Source organism: Lepidochelys kempii, chromosome 2, assembly GCF_965140285.1.
Source record: "Lepidochelys kempii isolate rLepKem1 chromosome 2, rLepKem1.hap1, whole genome shotgun sequence".
NCBI lineage: Eukaryota > Metazoa > Chordata > Testudines > Cheloniidae > Lepidochelys > Lepidochelys kempii.
The window spans coordinates 61,220,010-61,244,126 of record NC_136381.1 but is presented as its reverse complement, the minus strand read 5'-3'; the positions used below and the strand labels follow the sequence as shown (position 1 = coordinate 61,244,126).

Sequence of the window (24,117 nt, the reverse complement as noted above, 5' to 3'; positions counted from 1 at the left end):
CTGGCCAAACTTTCACAAATATACATAATCAGTGGTAATAAACCAACAACAAAAGAGAACAACATGAAATTAGTTTAGACAGCAAAAGTATAAAGATCATGCATGCATACTGCATAAGTTACTTAATATTCATGATACTCACTGGTGATTGGAAAAAGTCAAAATAATGAATATTTAATTTGGATGTGTATAAATATGTGAAAGATTGTAAGGACAGTTGCAGCATTGTAGGAGAAATCCATCATGAACTGCCTGTGCCCTGGGAGAAGATAACTGTCCATTGCCTTTTTCTGTATGTCTGTTGTTTCTTATTTTAACAGTAATGGTAATCCCAACGAATGCTTTTGGTCCAAATTAATAAACCGGAGTGTCTTTTACCCAACTACGTACCTTTCTCACCCAACAGTCTTGACCATGTTACTCCTCAATTTGCAGCCCTCCAATGGCTTCCCCCTTCTCAACTGCAACAAACTCCTGGTCTTCTCAAGGCCTGTAATGACCTATTCTCACCCTACTGATCATGTCCTATTCAGTATTGAAAGGTTATCATCCTTCTCTGATCAGCCCACGATGCCAGCCTCAAGGGCCCATTTGTTAAATTTTCAAACAAGAATCTTCGTGCTTTCTCTCATGATGACCCTCACAGTTGGGAAGAGCTCCCCAAAAACTGCAAAACTAACTCATTCTCCTCCTTCAAACTCCTTTGATGTGACCCCTACAAAAAAACAACACTTTGGCTGCTGGAGTGCCAAGAACTAGTGTGTATCATGCTGACCAGTATTGTCTCATTGTTTTCATGTACACCCGTCACTCTGGTTGTATACATCTAGACTCTTGCCTTATACTCAGACTGTAAACTCTGAGAAAGGGGGGACTATCTTTTTGTTCAGTGTTTGAATAGAGCCTAGCATACTGAGATCCTGGTCTATGACAGAGGCTGCTAGGCACAACAACAATAATTAACAACAACAACGATCAAAGTCTATCAGGCAACAAAAAGTGACATCACTGCATGCTGGGAACAAAAATGACAAAACGCTGAAATTTTTTACAGATTCCGTTTTTATAATTAAAAGCACTGAATAATATGGAATAAGGAACAATGTTTGGCTGAAAATATCTGGATATAGATGAGAGACGAGAAGGGCGAGGTAATATCTTTTAATGGACCAACTTCTGTTTGTGAGAGAGACAAGCCTCTAAGCTTACAAAGAGCTTTTCTTCCAGTCTGGGAAAGATACTGAGGCTACATCCGTACTACAGCACTTACAGTGGCACTGCTGTAGGGCTTCCGGTGAAGATGCTCTAAGCCTGTCTCTGAAATCTAGTGAATTTTTAGAAGTATAACTAGAAAAACAGCCTGGAAAATATCTCCAGCAGAACTGGAAAACAAGAGCCTACCTTTACCAAATATTAAGGGCGCACAGCTGAAGATACCTGAGGCTAAAATCCTTCCAAGAGATTTTAACTAGTTGGGAATCCTAACTGTAGGCCTAGCGTGACATGAGTAATTGGACATGGGTGAGGCTTCGTTTCTTGGAAGACAAGATTAGGGAGGTAAATCGATTAGCTGGCTGAAAACAGAACGTCTGTACTAGCAACTTCATGGGGATGCCCAGAGAACCATTTCCAACAGACAAGATAACAATGGATAAAAGAAGCCTGGAACATAAGATGAGGTAAAGAGTAAGTTGTGCATGGACAATGCACGCTGTATAGGGATTTGTTCTTACAAAGTGATCAAGCCAATCCCAAAATGTGTGATGCACAGTATACTAAATGCAATGTCATGTGTAAATGTATATTAAGGAAGAGTTTTGCTGTGTAACTTTGGATGAGTGATATGCCCTAGACCAGGGGTCTCAAACACTCGGACCGCGAGGCTATTTCCTGCGGCCCGCCAAGCTCCCCGCCCACCCCGCTCTGCCTTGCCTACCTCCGGGCCAGGGGTGGGCAAACTACAGCCTGCAGGCTGAGATTGCCCCCCCTAGCGCCACGAGCCCCGAGCTGCTCGGTGGGGAGGGGCGCAGAGGGCTCCATGCATTGCTTCCAGGCACCACCCCCCACAGCTCCCATTGGCTGGGAACGGGGAACCTCAGCCAATGGGAGCTTCGGGGGAGGTACCTGGAGGAGTGGCAAAAGCAGAGCACAGAGCCCTGTGCTCGACCTCCCCCAGTAGCAACAGGGACATGGTTCTGGCTGCTTCCCGGAGTGGAGCGGAGCAGCACAGGGCTGGGGCCAGGGCAGTGCACACTGCTACCACCCCAGAGTCGCTCCAGGTAAGCGGCGCCGGGCTGGAGCCTGCACCCCAAGCCCTTGCCCTGAGCCCCCTGCCGCACCCTGCACCCCAACTCCCTGCAACGAGCCACTTCCTACACTTAACTCTGATCAGCTCAACATTGCTTTGCTGTGGGACAAATAAAGGAACCTGACTGATGAGACTGGCATCAAACTAAGTCTTTGGGGAACTGAGTACAAGAGGTCTCAGGGGAACCCCAAACACTAATCAGACAAGACAAATAGGAAACAGAGGCAGAGAAAGGTGGAATGACTTGCCGAAGGTCATACAGGAGGTTAATGGTAGATCCAGGAATAGAACTCATGTCCCAATCTAGTGCCCTATTCACTGGACTACACTGTCTCAATCACACAGTGATGGTTTAAAATACTAATTTTTAAATAAAAAATAATTTGCTAAAACACCAAGGTTTGGCAAGCTATTACCATGTGTGCATATTAACTGTTCTCATAAGGGTCAATACAACTCAACTGCTATTAAAGATCTATTCTATATAAATGCATATTCTTATACATTCACACCATACACAGGATCCAACTGAGATGGCTAAGTGAGTGCATGCTGGTAACAGACACCAAACAACTAATTATGCATTCACAGTACGGTGGGTGCACTATTGTTGAAAGTATTAATATACTGGATTGGGTCCCAAGGAATATATGAATACATAATACTACAGGAAATTTCCACTTTCCATCAACAAGAAGTCTTAGATAATGGCATTTATTTCAAGCACTTAAGTATATATATATATATATATATATATAAAACAAAGGCTGGGATTTTTCGCAGAAGCCTATGGGAGTTGGGTGCCTAACTCTTTTAGGCTCCTTTAAAAATCCCAACCAAAAAAATTGACATTTAGAATCAGAGTTTAAGGCCAGAAAGGACCACTGGATCACCTAGTCTGACCTCCTGTATATCAGAAGCCACCAAACTACCCAGCACCGACTCTTCAAAGTGTTTTACAAACATTAATCTATCCTTCCAATCACTGTAAGGTATTATCAGCCCCTTTTATTACACAGGGAATTTAATCACAAGGAAGTTAAATAAGTTGATGAAGACCAAGCAAGAAGTTATTGGAAAAAACAGGCATAAAACCCAGAAGCTCTTAACTCTTAAGTTTCAGGCTTAAGACACTAGACCAGTGGTGGGCAACCTGCAGTCCGCATGCAGCCCCTCAGGGTAATCTGATTGCAGGGTGTGAGACATTTTGCTGACTTGACCATCCACAGGCATAGCTCCCAGTGGCCGCGATTTACGTTTCAGGCCAATGGGAGCTGCGGGAAGTGGCAGCCAGTACATCCCTGTGGCCCGCCGCTTCCCACAGCTCCCATTGGCCGAGAACAGTGAACTGTGGCCACTGGGAGCTGCAGGAGGCCATGCCTGCGGATGGTCAACGTCAGCAAAATGTCTCGCAGCCCTCAATCAGATTACCTTGATGGGCTGTAGGTTGCCCACCACTGCACTAGACATTGCTAACTACTGGCACCAACTTTCCAAAGCGCCAGGGGGTGCTTGACACCCCGACTGATCCTGCCCAGTTCTGCCCCTTTCCCCGATCGTGCCACATTCTCGCTCCTCCCCCACTCCCTCCCAGCCTCCTGCCTGCCGCGAAACAGCTGTTTGTGGCAGTCAGGAGGCACGGGGAGGGAGAGGGAGGCGTTGATTTGCAGGGCCCGCCAGCGGGTGGGAGGCGCTGGGGAGTGGGAGGGAGTTGATAGGGGGGCTGCCAGTGGGTGCTCAGCACCCACCATCTTTTCCCCGTGGGTGCTCCAACCCCAAAGCACCCATGGAGTCAGCGCCTATGTTGCTAACTCTCTGAAATACTTTCAGTTAATGAATTAATGTTAGCTGTACGACCTAAGGACTGAACGCTGTACTTAAAGTCCCTACCAAAAAGGATATGTTTCAAATGTAACCTACCACTAAGCTATGGATTTACTTTAGGACGGCTAAGTACATCCTCACCGCGTTTGGTTTAATATTATAAACCAAAACTAAACTCATACATTTTTATTTTATCTCTTTCCTTTTCTGAAAGGAAAATTTCTTTGAAAGGAAAAGAAATGTCAGGTATTTAAGTAACCAACCAGAAAAGAATCTCCATTGAGCTCTATGACTAATATACCTATACTAATATACCATGCTGGTGCTCCCTAAGGTGATATAGTAAGGCAATCAGCTCAAAACACCCAACTGATTCGGTCAAGACACAGTAACATTGTTTTCTCAAAGGAGGTGACCCACCTGCTTTCCAGAGGGCAGTTCTTTGTTCATTGTTTGAATTAAAAGCTTTCGCAAATCTGTGAGATTCCAGCAAACAGTCCAGCAGTTTGAAAAGCTGTTGCGATGTTAGAAAACGGTACATTCCTTGATCTTGTGTGTCCACATGAACATCGAAGTCTACTGCATCTCTCTTTAAAAAACAGACTTAGAACAGTCAGACTCAGAACCGTACTGACTACTGATTGTTGGTCATGGCAGTTAAGCTTTGCGATATCAGTCATTAACAACCGATATTGCTAACTCAAGGGTAAAAGGCTGTTGAAATTTTATTATTCTATAATTTCTCTTTTAAAGACAGACACTATGAATTATGCCCCTTACCTTATTTCTAGCCGTATACATACTTTAACTTAGATCTCGACAGAAAAAACAAACAAGTAGCAACATATACTAGGTAAGGAAATTTCATCACACACTCGTAATATCTAAATTTAGGCCTCCACAAAGTAGTCTGCCTCTGTGTGGGAAGGCTGAATTAATGTAAGGTTTGACAGACACTTTGGTTGCTTTGTTGGAAATGATGTAATTGTTATAAGAAACTGTTAGTTGACCGAAGTCACAGGAGTTTATGGAACTTAATCTACCAGTGAAAATCTTTCCAAAAGACTAACACCAACCACTCAAACTTACTTGTGCTGCGGCTAGATTCTCTGCATCTTCTTTTTTGCTGGTTGCTGGGAAGAACACAATGTTGTCGATAGTCTGAATAAGCTCCAGTTGTACAACACATTTGATTAACAGAGCAGCAAACAACTTCTGTTCTGGAAATTCTTAAAAAAAAAAAAAACCACCAAAATTACTTATTTTAGCAACTTTAACAGTTATTCAAGCAAAAAAAGTACAGTACAACTTAAATCTGTAAGTAATTTATTTTAGTGAAGACTTTCAGGACAGACCTACACTTAAAAAAATGTAATTGCATGGACATTTAGAAACCAAGCCTGAAATGTAAAAATTCATCCACTGAATTATCACCACACAAAAAACAGTTTGTCAATATATTTTATAATGGGGAAGGGATTTTTTCCCCCATCTTTTCAAACCTCTAAAATTGAAGGGTTTTAGTTCAGTTGGGACTCTTCTTGGCAGTATGGCAGAATAGCAAGAACTCATCAGGAAAAGTGGTGGTCACTTATATCTTCACACTTGTTTGAAAGGGTCCATTTTTGTAATTGCCCTCTCTATACTGGAAAAGACTTGCAAGTTAAATGGGGTAATTAGCCACTAGTACTTCAAGTATCTACACATAAATTTGCAACTAAGGTTCTAGAGGCATGCTTTGTAACATTTGTTAGTTCTCCTATGGGCAGGAAAGACTTTTTTTGTTCTCAGCTAGTGTTAGGTTATAATGTTACCTCCCCCACAAAAAAATTAAATTCAGGGAAAGAAAGATTAAGTTACTAATTTATAATAATTTTATAAGGCGCCAAATAATGTGTTTAAGAAATCTTGCTTTAAGTCACAAATTTACTAGCAACCCAAAGCAAGATTTTTAAATACAGGATGAAATCCTGGCCCCATGGAAGCCAATGGGAGTTTTGCCATGGACTTTCATGGGGCCAAAATTTCATTCAAGGTGTTTTTCTCCTTATAAAATGTTTAATTCTTGCCCACATCACAGAGAACTAAAAATCATATATCCATTAAATAATATCTTCAACACAGCATAGCTCAATCTTTTTGTGCTGGAAACCCCCTTTGGGACTTAAAAGAAACTGTGACCGCCCCCCATGCTAAAACTTCAAAAAACTGTGATCCCCTTATTCTTAATTTACTTAATAATATTTAAGGTAATACCAGTCCACCAGCATTAATAAATATTTCAAACCTATGAAAATTATTATAGAGTAATTTGTTGCTGTTTTTTGCAGCTAGCACATATGTCTGTGCACTTTTCAGTGAGGTCTTCTTGTGCAATGGATAAATGTTTAAAGAGAGCTCAAGCAAGTACTTCGCAGAATGAATGAGTGAAGAAGGTAAAGTGAAGAAAATACGATTGCAGCTATTTAATGTACAGTTTTACAGCAATCAAAAATAAACTTCATTGTGTTGTGTGCAGTGAAGTGCTAAGTGTTGAAAGCAGGAAACCTTTGAAATTAATGTAGCATTTGGAGAGTAAACATCTACAGTTAAGGAACAAGCCTCCTGAGTTCTCTAGAAAACGGAACAGCTTGAATAGCCAGCAAACACTGATGCTGAATACAAGGAATGTCAGTAAGAATGCTCTTGAAGCTTCATTTCTCATGTTAGTTTGTATTGCCCAAACATGTAAGGTACATACAATAGCTGAGAATCTCATACTTCCTGGGGCATTAGACATGGTTACAAGCGTGCTCGGCCATGGAGAGGCAAATAAACTTAAAGCTATTCCTTTATGAAATTATACAGTTTTGAGGTATATTAATGAAATGGCTGATGACATTCATGAGCAGTTGAAAGAAAAGTTAAAATGGACTGAATTCCTATCTGTTCAGTTTCATGAATCAACAGATGTTCCAGGATCAGCACAGTTCTTAGCTTTCCTTCGATACAATTCAGATGCTACTGTTGAGAAAAACATGCTCTTCTGTAAAGTGCTTGCCTACCCACACGACTGGTAAATGTCTATTTAACATTTTTGCTAACGCTACCAAATGATTTTAAATCGATTGGAAAAAATGTATTGTTATATGCAGTGATGGTACCAAAGCAATGACTAGCAAGAACAGCGGGCTTGTTGCAATATTAAGAACAATTATGCTGCATACAGTTTAGACCCATTGCTTCTTACATCGGCAAGCACTTGCTGCAAAAGGAATGCTTTCTGAGTTGCATTAGGTGCTTGATGAGTCTGTAAAAGTTGTGATTTTTATAAAAAGCCAATTTCTATCAGCTCGCCTGTTTGTGATGAAATGGGTACACTTCATAAAAGTTTTCTCTTGCACACTGAACTGAGGTGGCTCTCAGGGGAAAAGCATGAAGCAGACTTTCTGAATTGCTAGCTGAAGTACTTATGATACCACAGGATCAAGGGTCTCCTTTTGCTAAATCGTTCAGGGATCCTTTAAGGCTTCTTCAATTGGCTTAGTCAGACATCTTCAATCATCTCAATGAGTTAAATATGAGTTTTTAACAGCACAAAACCACAACTGTGTTGGGAGACAAAGTGAGAGCCTTTGGAAAGAAGCTTGGAGCCTGGTCTGCTTGGCTTCAGAGTGGAAACTTCGAGTCATTTCCTTTGAGTTGCAAGTTCATTTAATCAATTGCCAGCCACAAGAGTGTGGACATGAAACATTATGATTGAACATATACTTGAACTTAAAAAGCAGCTCCAGGATTACATCCCCCTGACAACGAAGAATTTAGCAAGAGGTGGATAATTAATCTGTTCAACAAAAGAGAAGTCGAGTCTGCTGAACTTGCAGGAAGTCTGCAAGATAAACTGATCAAGTTTTCATCTGACAAAAAGCTTCAGTGTTCATTTCTTTCCGAAGATGTTTGCATGTTTTGAATGGCTTAGAAGCATGAGTATCCCGAACTTGTAAGTGAAGCTTTGAAAGTTTTAATCCCGTATGCAACAACATACTTATGTGCATTGGGATTCTCATCAATGGTTTCTTCAATTCAACCCAACATAAAAAAGTTAGTTGGTACAAAACAAGAACAAGTGGCTCATTGAAGGACTCTTAATTTATAAAAGTGAACTTACAGTTTGTTTCTGCGTAAAAATATACTTTGATCTGGCACACAAAAGTTTTTTCGTACTTTTACTTGAGACCCTCCTAAACCCATTCTGAGGACACCCTCCACCCCCGAGGTTGAGAAACATTACTTTAACAGATACAAAATCCTCTATCAAGCATTCCTCTCTTTATTTAAAGAAAGACTTACTTGCTGTAGGTCTGATTTTGCTGATCTCTTCACTTGCTGTGGACCCCACAATGGGCTGAATCTGGTGTTTATCTGAAGATCTTGGCTGGACAGTATCATGAATATCTACAGATTTCTGTGATATTGTATCCTGAAAATAAAATAAACCCAATAGTTGGTACATCAAATAAACTGAACAGAAGTTCACCAATGGGTCAACTTTCAATAAAATGTAACAACTGTAATTTACTGACAATTTTTGAGGAGTTTTCTATTCATTATTGTGATTATTTAAAAAAATATGCACTACAGCAGTTTTTAATATTAGAATTGGAAGAAGACCAATTCAAGTAATAGTTCACCAAGACAAGGATTGATAACTTCTCAAATATGTGCATGTAGAGTAAAGTAATATAATCAAATAACTAAGATAAAATATGTAATACATTGAAATCAAGAGAGTACTTTGCACTTACAATCATTTTTTACCATTTTCAAATACTTTAGTGGACCATGTACTAGCATGTCAAGTAAAAGCTTAATTCAAGTTTCAATGGATTAACTAAAATACATTAACTGTAGTATAATTCTGAAACTGGCATTGCTCTATACCTTCCTTCCAGGTGCTTTATTTACAAATTCTTAGACCCACTTTGCGAAGTATCATTCTCCAATATATAAATGGGTGAAAATAAGGCATACGGATGTAATTGGCAGATCTTGGAATGCTTCAAATAGCAAGAGTAAGTGGGCAGTATAACTGAACTTTAATCTTTATTTGCTTCAAGTCCCCTGAAGTCATGAATGATCACCTCTTGATCTACGATTTATACCCACCACAGAAGTCTACTGCAGCAAGATGTAGACTTGGCGGATGGAGGTATTAGGTAAATGCCCTATTTAATATTATTATTGGTATTTGATAGCTAGCTGCTTCAGTAGATTTCTGTGATATATATAATCAGAAATACTGAAAAATGGGGGAGTCACAATACAAGACAAGATCCATGACTTGGGATGGCCTGAAAGAGAAAAGCGGTTGCATTATATGAATAGCTTCCTTATTCTTGCTGGGTTGAGTATTCTGCATACTAAATTGAAGAATTTTATTTTATTTTTTCACTATTTGTTGATCACCATTAAGACTACTCCCTGCCTTTAATTTTTAAGTACTCATGGGAAGAGGTAGAAGTATTAAATTATGTAATTTAATATAGAAATAAGAATATTCTATCATTAACTGCTGAAGTAGATTATATAGATGTGTGATTATTCTTCCTTTCAATAAGCAAATACTTCCAGTGTCTATTGTCCAGTAAATGCAATTTGAGAATATGATGATTTAAATCTAAGCATTCAACACTTATAAACACTTACATCATACCAATAATAGTAACTAGGATTGGGTTTTCATCAAACAGTGGACAACTCCTCTCCTCATTTTATATGAATGCACTTTTGATTTTATACTATTGTGTATAATACCCAGCACTGTTGCATGCAAAAAACTTTTAAGGAACAATCTAAGACAACAGGGCCATTCAGATACAAAATAAAGGGAGGCTAAGTGCTTTACTGGTTATGGATGAATGGGAGTCAGGACTTCTGGATTTCATTTCCAGTTTTTGCTGATGCCTCTCTCACTGCACGAAACTGGGCAAGTCACAACTACTGTCTCTCAGATTATGCATCTGAAAACGTGGGTATAAGACTTCCTACCTACCTCACAGGAAAACTGTGAAACAGCTTTATTTTAAAATGTTGAGTAAACTTAACTGCTGATTGATCATGAAAATCCACAAACCCTAGCGAACCATACCACAGGATCTAAGGCTATGTCCTCACTGAAAAAGGTACATTTTTTACATTGAGATAGCTAACTTGACATAAACACACATTTTTTTTTGCAATGAAGACAAAGCCTGAGACTCTGGGCTTTTTATAAAACATCACTGTGAGGCTACTTTAATTTTAAAAAGACAACAGCAGCTTTTTAGTTTATTCAAATGATCAAGGAGTATCCAGTGCAATATTCAACTATTTACATATTGTACAACTTTCAGCTTTATTTCTAATAACTTCAAATGACTGGAAGTTCAAAAATAATGCCATCCACTACCATTTTATATAGAAAGCACTTCATGCACATCAGCCAGTCAGAATGTGGCAAGTACACCTAATAACACTGAATGAGCGTATTGGCTAGAGGTCTAATACTACCAGAAATGAAACAGTTCACATTTGTGTTTTGCCATAATTAGACCCCATGAAGAGAAATGGAGGAAGTTCACATCTTAGTGTTACTGTTCTGGGACTTGATCCTGCAATGGCATCCAGATAGATGGACCTTTTCACCCATGCAGAGACTAAGGCCATGTCTACACTACCCACCGGATAGGCGGGTAGTGATCGATCTATCGGGGATCGATTTATCGCGTCTAGCGATAGCTCTGCCGTCGACTCCGGAACTCCACCAGGGCGAGAGGTGGAAGCGGAGTTGACGGGGGGAGCAGCGGCCGTCGATCCCGCGCTGTGAGAAAGCGAAGTAAGTGATTCTAAGTCGATCTAAGACACGTTGACTTCAGCTACGCTATTCTCGTAGCTGAAGTTGCGTATCTTAGATCAATCCCCCCTAACCCCAGTGTAGACCAGGCCTTAGGCCCCCTATGTCCTATGAAGATTTACCCAAGGGCTTAATTTAAAAAGCATGAGCTGTTCCATTGAAATCAATGGGACTCAGGTCCTTAGTCACTTAAGTATTCAAATCCAAAGAAACAACAGCATGTCAGTTTACACCATCAAGGCTTTGAGACTAGATGGGCTACAAACTATTTATTTTTAAATGAAAGTTTATATTCTTATTAGGAAACAAAATATGTGAGAACCCCCCCAAAATCACTGAAGTGCAATGATTTTCTGTGATTATACACTATAAATTTTACTGTGCTAGCCTAGCTAGAAAGATAAATGTACTCTTAATTAAATCAAATCAAAACAATGTTATCATCCAAGGAGCCTTACCACCACTATATATGGGGTTTATCAGAAATGTACACATGTACAGGAATGTAGCTTACCTACTTCTGCACAACACAATATATAAGCACTGCATAAACAGACTGAAAAACCACTATTTCTTGGCAGCTGAATGCTGTTTTTAAAGTAAATTATCTAGAAAAGCATTTCCAACCAAACCACATAAAAATTTGGGTCTAAACTAAGCACATTTTACTTTGTTCCATACAACAATGTATATTCAAGGCAAACCCGTGAGAGCTTTAAAAAAATATTTAAAAAACTCATTTTGCAAAACATACCAGCTGTTTCTCTCTCACAGCAGATGGAGATACAGGGCCAGTCTCCCCACCTGTCGGTCGCCAAGTCAACAGCCTTGAAAACACAAAGAGCACACACTCAGCAGTTTTGAAACACAAATCACAGTTAGACACTTACATACAAGATACACATTCATATGCAATGGCTGCCCTGTGTCTAGCATTGTTAGAAATGAAATTGAAAAAGGCACGAAAAATGGAGGCAAAAATATACTCTGTAAATAGATACTTCCAGAAATCTATAATTTAAATAGTGTTTTTGAAAGATAATTTGTTTCAGTTATAAGCAAGAAATAAAATTTAAAATGTTTACTTCACACTTTTCCAGCTATAACTACTTTAGTTCTTAGCTTTTTTAAAAAAACCTCTGGTGTTATTTGTAAACTTTATAACTGATACACAGCAGAAGCGACAGAAATAGTAATACTTTGTACTTCCTTAACTTCCACCTTAAGATGTCAAATCGCTTTGCAAACACGAAAGAATAAAGCCTGAACATCCTTGTGAGTTATTTGTATTACAGCAGTGCCTGGATTTCCTAACCGAGATCAGGGCCCCATTGTGCCAGGTGTTGTACTTGCACATGGTAAGGTCTTTAGAGAGCATTACTACCAAAATAGACAAGACAGATAAAGGGTGGGAGAAGGGGACACTAACATTTCTTATTTAATAGAATGGGAACTGAGGTACAGAGAGATTAAATGACTTGACAAGACAAGAATGGACAAGAAGTCTACGGAAGAGCTTGGAATTGAACCCAGATCTCAGAAGTCCCAGTCACAAAAGGCATCAGGCAACACAAAACAGGAAGAAAGTTGTCACAAAGAGGTAGCTTGGATCTCCTCTGGAACAGAGGTGGCTATAGCCAATGTAGTTGGTGTTATGCTACCCAGTCACCACCACTACCTGTGAGAGGAGGTGGGAAAGAGAGGGCCCAGAGCATGCTGCACTCTAACAATTTTCACTGGCATAATGGCCTTAGGGAGCTATTAAATGCCTGCAGAAGTCAGACTGTTCTAATTTTTGCCAGGAGCCAGTTCCCAGCTCCGAGCCAGTACCAGGATAAGAGGAGGGTCAATTTGCCTCTATCAATCTCAGCTATGCCAGACTCTGCTCTGGCACACCTGAGGGTATGGCTTCAGCTAAAATAAAATTATAAATTGTACAGATTGTATTATTTCTTCTGTTTTGTAACAAAGATGACTTCTATCCAGGGCTCCAGAATCGGATGCCTGTGACATACTCAAAAGTGTGTGCACATGTATGGTGGGGCTCATTGCAGGATTTTTCTACTGTCACCATATTGCATAAATACAGGAGCAAAGCTAGGCAATGATTTCTGCAAAAGCAATTGAGATATTGAAGAATTAATAACCCAATGACTTTGCAAGCATGCCAGGACACCAATTTTACCTGGCTACCCACATGATTCTTCACAAAAGTGATAAGTAATTCTTTTAGTTATCTCAGCAAAGAGTTTCTCAAAGAAAGGCAAGTAGTATTTCAGGATTGTTTAAATCACTTTTGAAAACAAAGACTCCATCTACACTTGGAGCTAGGGGTGGGATTCCCATTTGAGTAGACAGTCTCTCACTAGCTTTCATTGAGTTAGCATACTAAAAAGAATAATGTAATGTAGTCACAGTAGCGTTGGCAACAGCAAGTGGCAACATCCATGTCCACAGAGTCTGGGCGAGCTTGTGCACAGATTTGCACGCAGTGGCACAGGCTAGCCACTGCCCATGTTACAGTGGCTACACTACTATTTTTAGCATAGTCGCTTGATGAGAGCTAGCGAGAGTGTGTCTAGCCTAGCTGGGAATATCACGCCCAGGTCCAAATACAGACATAGACAAAGAGAGCCTGTCAAGCACTGACAGATTCCAGTACTATGTATGAAGACTATCCTATTAAATAACGTCTGAGGCAATCACAATGTTTCTCACACTGAGAGGGATATAAAATACAATACATAAAAATAGGTTTACTGAGTTGCCAATATTAAAAATAGTGTGAGGTAAACTGCTGGCTGGTTCAAAGCTTACTAACAGGATACAGTGTCTTAGGGTACACGTCCAGTGAATCCAAGGCACAACTGCAGCTTGGGTAGGCATACCCTCATTAGCTCTAATCCAGCTAACGTGGCTAAAACGAGTAGTGAAGTTATAGCAGCACCGCTTTAGTGCCAACTAGCAACATGACTACGTACCCAGAGGGCCTGGGTGGGCTTCTTCACTGCTAGTTTTAGCTGAGCTAGCAAGATTAAAGGTACCTTCTAAAGGTACCTTCTAAAGGTACCTACCTAAAAGTTGCAATCACACCTTCACTTGCATTTTAGTCATACCCTTATTTTTAAGCCATTGGGTCAAACGCAGTCAGTTCATATGCTGGAAGGCACCTAGAATTACTACTGAAATCATTACACCTGGAATAAATGCTAATTATTCAACCACTTCCACGCTATTAGTAATAAAGCCCTTGCCCTTGATGCAACACTATATACCTCTGTGATCTTTGCTTCTGCCTGCACTTCAACAAACAGTGTCGGAACAAGGAGAAAGGAAGAAAGAGTATGTGAAGTTACTCAGAGCAGGGAGGGGTTGTTTTCCTCATCCCCAAGCACTGGAGCAGCATTCAGAACAAGCTGTGTTGTCAGGGCTGCACTGTAGAATAGAAAGAGGAGAGAGCTGAGGCTCTTCGTAGGGCTGTGAGAGCCCCAGCCCAAAGAGGAGAGAGACAAAAAGACAGGACAGAAAAATATGAACTCAATGAAGAGGAGACTCTGCAGAGGAACTGCACTGCAGGCCACAAGAGAGCTAGAGCAAAAAGGCCCACCTCCCATTGGAAGAGGAAGGAAGCCACAGGAACGGAGGGAGAAAAATAAGGTAGTTTAAGGGCACAGAAACAGCAGAAAAACAGGATTAAAACAAGGAGTTTGCAAAGAAAAGTTCATTTTTGAGGTAAATGGAGTCAGTATTTCCACTAACCCTTCTAGAAAGTCTTAATTTTGCTGAGAAGACATGGCTAAAATGAACAGGTCATTTTGAGCAGTTTCATGTTGCATCAGGGTTGTCAGTAACCATGATGAGTACCAAGTAAATGTCCTCATATGCCATGGAAGATGAGGCAGACAACATACTGATCAGAAGACTGTATGTAAAAACACTGATAAAACAGGTTTCAGAGTAACAGCCGTGTTAGTCTGTATTCGCAAAAAGAAAAGGAGGACTTGTGGCACCTTAGAGACTAACCAATTTATTAGAGCATAAGCTTTCGTGAGCTACAGCTCACTTCTTCAGATGCATATCGTGGAAAACAGAGGATGTTTCACTGGGAAGGCTGCGCATCTCCCACAGAATATAAATGGCATCAGAGGGATGCTTGCGATGATGCAAAAATTTCAACCTAAAAAGCTCAAGAAGAAACACAAATTGAAAACCTGAGGAAACTCTGAGAGAAGACAGACAGGAAAAAGAGAACGGAAACATATGGAAGATGTGGTAGAACATCACAACATTCGTGCAAAGTGTGTCCAGCCTGAGAAGCAAAATACCATAAATGTCAGCAAAAGGGAAACTGTGAAGCATTAAGCAGGTCTTAAAAGCAGATGCTTAGTAGACAATGCAAAAGAACCAGCGTAAGATGTCCACAACAGAAATTGTTACGGAGCTGCCAATGTCTGATTGTATGAATGCACTGAACAGTGAAGGAGCTTAATACTTTGGTGAAAATGAAGACTTAACACATTCTGCTAGCACAAGTTCATATTTAAACCGTACACGGTAGCTGGCACAATGGATTAGTGTGTTTGGCTTTTCACATCTGGAGACATGGGTTCAAATGTCACTCTTGGTCACACCAACGAAAGAAACATTGGTGGTTTCATTCCAGCCTTCAGTAAACAGTTATCCACATCACTTCACCACCACACATAATCTGATGCTTTGATAGGGTGTGAAAATTATTACTGGTTTAGCTCAAAGAATTGTATTATTAAATTAAAACCGGACACATCTGGGAACTGGCTATTGGGTGTTGTATTGAAGAGGTTTCTAGCCACCAAAGACTGGGCAGGGTGAGATATTTGTGAGGAGAAAGTCCCTCACTGCAATTCCCTCTGCACTTCAGCCTGAATGCCTCATGCATCCCAGCTCCCTCACTGTCAGTTCCTGATCCCTCCACTGGGCCAGGTAACATCAGGAAGTCAAACCTGGGAAAGGAGAAAATGCTATGAAGCCAGCAGTCATGTGCAGGCCCAGCAGTGCTGTGACATGAGTCAGGACAGAGACAGAGAGACTTCAGAATGGGTAGAGTGTTCCACGCTCTGGCTTCGTCTGGTGGCAGTGTGTAATGTATGTTTAGCTATGTGCCGCAGTGGAAAGCTCACCAGATCCACATTGTGGTGTGTAGCTACAAGTGTCAGGGAAAGGCTCCGGAAGCAGAGAGGCTGTGGGGAAAGGGTTCAGCATCTTGTCACAGCCAAGACCTTTTGTTGTGGTGAGGAAGGGCTCCAGCAGAGGGGAGCTGGCAGAGCCTTTCCCCACTGCTGGCATCTTTCACTAAGGTAGGGAAGGCTCCAGCAGTGGGATACTACACTGCTAAAAGGTGGAGGCTTGGCCTGAGAAAGCAGGGAGTCCTGCAGGGCATATACTCAAGTACACTCCCACACCCTTCAGGTATTCCTTTACTTTAGTTGCCTAAACTGTACCTCATCATCTACACTACTATTTATACCTCCACTGAGGGGTTAAACAGATATGGACACTACACATTACTGAAAAAAGCCTACAATACAGACACACCTTCTGTGAGGGAGCTGGGGGTGGGATTTTAGTCTCAGACAACAGTGATTTTTTATTTTTTCACACCCCCATAAGCATGCATGGCGTATTGTAGCTGAAGTGGCAAGACCCTTCCCCAAGGCACTTACAGGCAGCCAGGAAAGACAATTAAATGTATGAGGGTTGTTAAAGGCCACAAAAGTGAATGACCAAGAGATTAATGTGTCACACTAAGAACATTTTGTTAATTCATTTTAACCCTTCCCTGCCCCCCCCCTTTTTTTTGCTTTTTAAGTAAGCAGATTAAAATTGGGCAAGTGTGAACCAACTATATGGCTTCCCTGACAAATTAAGACGCTTACTCTAATACACTTCACTTATATTTTATGGTAAAAGTCCTGTTAGATTATTTCATGCATATTTAAAAAATTGAAAGGCCTACTGTCCAATAAATAAGAGTAAGAGAAGAAGCGAATAAAACCAGGAGACACAATTCTTCCTCAGTGAAGCTGTAATTTTAAAAATTTGATTAGACCTCAATAATTCCTGTTAAAAAACCTCCTATGTTGTATTTCAAAGGTTTTTTTTTTTAAAAAAACACAGTTGATTAAAATTTACAATATATAGAAAAAGTACACTGAATACCCTGGTTATTTTGAATCAATTTGCTGTTATAAAAGACCATTTATTTTTAGTCTTCTGTTGACAAACAAGCAAAAAACAATATAAAAACATTAAATATAATATCACAACTTTTTGGTCACCTATGTAAAATGAAACTGATTTCAAACCATGGAGCCCTTATCCAAATTATCTTCTAAAAAGAATAGCTAATACAAATTTTACAATAAAAAAGAGGAATTTTCTTACGCATGGGGGATTGTGGTTTTGAAGATATCCAGCATGCAGTTGCATGTTTTATCCCAGATTTCTAGTGTAAACTTTTCACCATTTAGAATGACCACATTCTCCAAACAGTTGGTACCAGATCGTGCTAGCTGTTCATTGTCTGGAATGGAAAATAGTGCATTTGTTTGTTTGTACCCAACAGTGTAAAATGTTAGCATTGTCTAATACAACTTGGTACAGTCTTACCTTGCTGCACACACCAGTACAGCTGTGCAAATATATCATCCAAAAGGACATCACTAAGTACTTCTAAATACTGGGTGAATACATCACATATTGCATAAAGTGCATGATTGCAAGTAGTTGTCATCCATTCAGCTTTCTAGGAGAAAAAATAATAGCGAGGTGTGTGCTACTATAAAATTTCTAATGTATCTTACTAAGAATGCACAAAATTCTTATTTTAACTTGTAGGCAATTCCTGTTGATCTGTGGGGGAGCTATTGGGTACTTGTTCCATCTGCACCTTTCTCCTAATTTCTATTTTTAATCCCTAGTCCTATCCCTATACTAAATTGCAACTACTATCCACAATGACATGTAGTGCTGCATGGATTTGGCTGATAGGGTAATCTAAAATCCGTCTCTCCACTTTTACCCTGCTTAATGTGAGGTTAAGAGCATCAATTACTAACCCATTGATAGCATTAAAAAGCATAAAGGAAGAAAGCATGAAAATCTGATCCCAAGGAGAAATTAAGTAATGTAAATGTGAAGAGTACCTGATATAAGAAATGTAGCATACAGTAACCCCTTTCTTTTTACTACTATTTGAGAGCAATGTAAAGACTATGTAAATCATTAATGAATGCTAATATAAATTAAGTCTCACCTCACAATTAGCTCACTTTTCTGTAGCTTAATATTTGACAAAAGAAAAAAGGAAATCTGGCCTTTCACAAATCAACAGTACGTATTTTCCAAAAATAGTTGATATCTTGACCATATTTATAATCTATTATATCTGCCACCTTAGGATAAAAAAGTATATGACACAGCTAAAATGTATGAAATAAGCAACCGCTAAATTACCAGAACCTAGATGATCTTTCTTTAATGCTTTTAAAAGCAAGTGGCACCCCCCCACAACCTCTGAGGTGTGGGGGAGGGGTATTGTCTGGGCCTTCAGGGAGAAGTGGGCTCTGTGGTTTCTTTCAGGATCTTTCCATCTTATCGTGCTCATGGGAGCTTAGCTTTCTCATGGATTAGGAAGGTGAGATTACTGCTGGGGGCAGCATCCTAGCTGACTGGCTGCTTTGAGGGTTGCAGTGGAAGCCCATTGGTTCCCATGTACCAAAGGAGAGGGCACCCCAACACCAGCACAGCAGCTGCCACACCTGGGGTTTGAGGAGGACATGTTGTTTTGAAATTGCTGTGGATGTTGCACTAATTGCCTTTTTAAACTGGGAAAGAAATTTTATTCTCACTGCCAGAGTGGCCAGCATAGGAAGGGTTTTTTGCCTTCCCTACAACAGCTCAGGGACCTAGTGGGTAGGTTAGAAGTTGCAATTTGGCAGGTGTCCAGTGCAGATACTCATTCGATAGGGAGTCTGATTCCTTAATAACAGGAATAGGGAGTTAGGGAAAGGTTTCCCCTAATGAAACGGGGAATGGGATAGGAGCGCCTGAAGTCTGGTATGGAGAGGTGTCAACCTCTTTTTCCCCAGCCCCTTATAAACTTCATATGCATGCCGTGCAGTGAGATCCCAGAAATGGGCTGGAAACATGCGACAGGTACCCTCCACCTGGTGAGCAGATTATGAAAGGAAGGATGACTTGCACAGAAAGAGTTACTGCTGGATAGTTCCCAGATGACTTCAGTTAATAAATTTGCAGCCTAGCTCAACCATATCCCCTGTGTCTTATCTTTCTTCCTGCAATTATCAATTCCTAAACCATTCTTCCAACATTCAAAATAAGGAACTATTATAACCTAGTACATGGAATTATCATCCCTCACTATACAGATGGGGTTTACAATACAAATAAGAAGAGAGATTCTGCGTATGTTCAACAGAACAGTAACACAATTAATTAAGGTAGTTCTAGCAACAAGTGAAACATTCTGATTCACAAGACATGTGGGTGTGGCTTTATGGGTGAGGAACATTTCTTTTTCCTAGCTGTGAATCGTATGAAAATCTCTCCCCCTCAAACCCTGCGCCTCCCCTCTTTTTTACCTCTGTCTGCTGTTCTGGCAGTTTCATGTTGTCAAATATCCTGAAGACAATCCTAAACAAATCTTGCCACCAGTGTTTTTCATAAGTAAGGCCATATGTTTTCATTATTTCAAACATTACTGTTAAGCCCCTGCAATTAAAAAAAAACCACACAAATATGAGGAATCATGAAAAGAAACACTATATGCCACAGATGTCACACTGCTACACTAATAATAATATTCAAATCCTGCATGAAACACATTCCATGCACTGTTTATATTTTAAAACATGCTATAGTTGTATTGTTCTCATACAGTATACTAAAAATGAGTGGTAAAGTCAACTAGTTTAAAAAATATATTTTTAGAAATTGAAGTGGAAAACAAAGCAAGCATTTGTGAGCACTTCAAACTGAACAGGATTTTTAAGTTTAATTTCAAGAGATAGAAAACGGAGGGCACAAATTTCACCTATAAACTCTTTATAATTTTCTTTAACTTGTCAGAATTTACAGTAAAATATTATGAATGGAGGTACCCATAAGGTAAATCAGTGTATAATTTGTTTTAAAAAGTGAGCTTTCCCAAATGCTACCTGAAGCCAGGAAATAGTCAAAGTGACTTGTAAAAGGAAAAAAATGGGGTTGTGCCCTTTTTGATTCTCTGTGAAGAACAGACAAGAGTTTTTAAAAGATTCTGCTTATTTTTTTAATTGAGAAACTCAGGTCTCATCTCCCCCCCCCAGGAAGACTAAGGATGCCTAGAGAACTGGGAATATTGTGACATGAGACACCATGCATATGAAATCTAATTGAGAGAGGAAGTTATTTTTATTAAGATTTTTAAAAACTTTTCTAGTTACAGATTTAATGTAAAAATATTCCAGAAACAGTTAAAAAGAAAGTATCTAGTAAAGATTCACCACCTCTCAGCCTTTTAATTAAGCGCTGGGAATATTTCCAGTCAAAATCTTTGACCTCCAACAAGTCATACAGCACAAACAAGGAAAAGAAGCCTTCACTTTTCTGATACTTTAAAATGTAAAAACAAGCGAACTTTATTTTAATACCAGGTGTTTATATATTAGAAAGAAGCAATACAGAGCATAAAGTTCCATCTTCCTGTTCAAGTAATCTTTTAGCTGCTGTAGCTCACGAAAGGTTATACTCAAATAATGTTAGTCTCTAAGGTGCCACAAGTACTCCTTTTCTTTTTGCGAATACAGACTAACATGGCTGCTACTCTGAAAACAGCTCATTTACAAACGCTCTTCCTTTCATCTATTTACATTCTGAACATTAAAATTAAGTACCCAATAATGAGCCCTTCAAGTAAACATACAAGCATCTCTTTCAACATTTCTTGATTTTTAGGGCTGTGCCTAAATTTAGCTTTACAGTTTTCTTTCCCAGTATTTATCACAGGTATATAGAATTATAAATGTCAAATGTATTTTTATAAGTTATTTGTTACATTTACTGGGATTCTAAACATACTTTTTGTTACTTTTGAATATGAATGATTTCCTGTTAGTGACAGTGGAGAATTAACCTCAAAAATCTAAAATATAATTTACTTTTCTCTCATTATTTGACATACTGCAAAAACACTTCCTTCATGAAAAAGGAAATCCAAACATTTCATATATATCATTAAAAATGTCAATAAATATAAAAAACACATTACAAGGGCAGAATAGCATTCACTGAAAAAGAACTAGATTTGTGTGGGAAAGTACTGTATAACTTTTCTCCCTTTCAATCTTTCTGCAATCAATTATCAATTTGCAGACTCCACTACAGTATCTGCCCTGGCTTGAAAACTGTTGGCAAATACTCAAAGAAAATGTGCAAATTCAAGTATTCAACAGAAACCAGAAAAGATTCCTATAGGATTGTGTCATAATTTTCTATTAATATTAAATCTGGTTATTACACTATTTGTTCACATTTGTTTAACAACAACAAAATAATGGGTAGAACTGCCAGGGGGAAAAACATATTCTGAAGACATACTAACCTAACTAATTTCCTATTTTAACAAGAGTTTAGGGCATAATGATTGTTTACACAGTTGACCTACTGTGTCAAAATTAAAATGGAATGATTCTGATTAATTTACAACCTCTAACATATGGAGGTAAAGTTACTGTTTTACTTTTACTAACAGGCACTAAAAACAGCACTGGGTTTGACTATCACAGACTTTAAGAGAGAAACAGACATACAATAGAAGCCCATATCATAATGTCAAGTATTTCACCTATTGTATGATAATTCTAAAAGCATGTATCCATGTTCAATTGGACCTTCATCAGCTTAAGTAACAAAGCTAACTTAAGTAAAAAGTTTCTTCGAAAAAAAAATTTAATTAATGTTTCAGCATCTGTTTAAAATGTATTTATAGCACTTGCCTATCCTTCCAAAGTGATAGCAATTAAATCAAATATGTAAGTTACTGATTTTAGTCAGATCAGTTATGTTTGCCAACAGAAAATTACCTCCATCTGCTTTAAAAAAAATTTAAAGGCTCAAACAAGAAAAACAAACCACTTGAAAATTTAAATTACAAATACTGATTGTTACCTGGTTCTTACATCTAATTTGCATCTATTGATGATACAGGATAACTCAAAGAGAATTGGGAACCATCCTCTCACCCACACCCTGTCTTCAGGAGCTACATTCATATCATCACTTGTGTATTCCTTGAAAGCCTTGAGAAGCAAACACAGGATTAATGTAGCAGAAGCATCGTATTATTTACAAGTTCTACCTTCCAAATAGTAAGTTTATAAGTACTAGGATAATATTACAGTAAATGTATTCAATAAAGCACAATTTAAGCACTGTTATGGATATTATATTAGAAAAATTATATTCAGTATTTTACAATCTGGTATTAAGGTTTATAAATGATACCACTAAAATATGGTAATCAAATTTACTTTAGGAGCTATACTATGGTCAAGGTAAACTAAATGTTTTTTTAAAATTATCCTTATAAAAGCATGAAAAACAGATTTTGCAAGAAACAACTGGATGATCTACTCAGCCACCATTTTAAACTTTTAATTTAACCTCTCAGTCTTCTATTCTGTCCTATAGAGACATCCTTGAGGATAAGAATCTACACCATAATAATAATTTTTTTTTTTATTGACACCTATACCTATGCTACTATAGCAGGGGTCGGCAACCTTCGGCACGCAGCCCATCAGGGTAATCCACTGGCGGGCTGCAAGACATTTTGTTTATGACGACAGTCTGCAGCCACGGCCCCCCACACCTTCCAGTAGCCACAGTTCACTGTTCTCAGCTGATGGGAGCTTCAAGAAATGGCGACAAGCACACCCCTGTGGCCCGCTGCTTCCTGCAGCTCCCATTGGCTGGGAACAGTGAACCGTGGCCACTGGGAGCTGTGGGGGGGCCATGCCTGCGGACGGTCAATGTCAGCAAAATCTCTCACAGCCTGCCAGCGGATTACCTGGATGGGCTGTGTGCCAAAGGTTGCTGACCCCTGCACTGTATGTTAGCAAAGGGTGCTCCCTGCACAGGAACAGATACTGAAAGGTTCCAACCTTCAACAGCTCTCATTGAAGATCCCAAGAAAGTTAACCAACACAAAGTGCAACTTGTTCAAAGCCTACATCAAGATATTTATAAAAACAAAACAAAACATACAGCCCATGCCCTCTCCTGAACTTTAAAGTCCCTCTTAGAATTTAAAGCCAAACTTGTAAAGCTGGTACAACTGCACATTTTTATGTTATGAAAGTATTATTAATTTAAACACTTTTGATTTAACAAGTATGGTTTATACCTGAGGTCTGTCTGATACATATTTTGCACAATGGCGAATGAGGCGGATTGCTTCCATGCTTGTGTCTGGAAAAGCTGCATTGCATGCAAATTCAGACAAACATTTTACTGCATCCTGGAAAGAATCTATGGTGGCTGGGAAGTGTTTTTCAAATACAATTGCTGGAAAAAATACATATATAAAAATTAACACATGGGTCCTTCAAATAAAATGTCAATTGTTCCTAAAATAATTTTAGGAGGCCAAGATGAGAATCTAGCACAGTACAAAAGTGAGAGAAATGGCTGAACAGATGTGTGTCACTGCTTGATTCTGTTAAATGTGTAATTATTACAAAAACCAAAAATATTCCATTAAGAATTCATACAGAGGGCACTGTATTTTTATAAAATATTTTAATTTCACACCCATTCACGGATGTAGTCTTCTAAAGCAATGAAAGCCCACAATTAAATTAGTTAAGAAATTATGAATATGGCACGAGGCTTGATATTTAGCACTATCTATATTTCAACACATTTTTACTAAGAGCTGAACAGCATCCCCCCAGGACAGGCTACAGCATCAGAGATCAGTTGTAGGCCTTTCCCCGACCCCATATTTGTGGTTCAATTGTATTGGCGTTACATATTCACACGAGTTGTGAAACACAGAGCTTTGAGAACCTTC

The 24,117-nt window shown here is 39.2% G+C and overlaps 1 protein-coding gene across 4 annotated transcripts in view; it reads right to left on the bottom strand.

The window, feature by feature from the left end:
* Positions 1-24,117, bottom strand: part of ARFGEF1 (ARF guanine nucleotide exchange factor 1) — a 181,744-nt gene that overhangs the window by 5,731 nt on the left and 151,896 nt on the right. For 3 of the 4 annotated variants that reach the window (XM_073330927.2, XM_073330929.2, XM_073330930.2), the window contains 9 exons: positions 23,449-23,609; positions 22,212-22,342; positions 19,646-19,775; positions 17,652-17,787; positions 17,427-17,565; positions 11,758-11,830; positions 8,462-8,591; positions 5,222-5,361; positions 4,553-4,721 (listed from right to left, as the gene is read on the bottom strand). In XM_073330927.2, coding sequence (XP_073187028.1) covers positions 4,553-4,721; positions 5,222-5,361; positions 8,462-8,591; positions 11,758-11,830; positions 17,427-17,565; positions 17,652-17,787; positions 19,646-19,775; positions 22,212-22,342; positions 23,449-23,609 — 1,209 coding nt within the window. Of the gene's footprint in view, positions 1-4,552; positions 4,722-5,221; positions 5,362-8,461; positions 8,592-11,757; positions 11,831-17,426; positions 17,566-17,651; positions 17,788-19,645; positions 19,776-22,211; positions 22,343-23,448; positions 23,610-24,117 lie in introns of those variants that run through there. The other variant, XM_073330931.2, reaches the window with a different exon arrangement.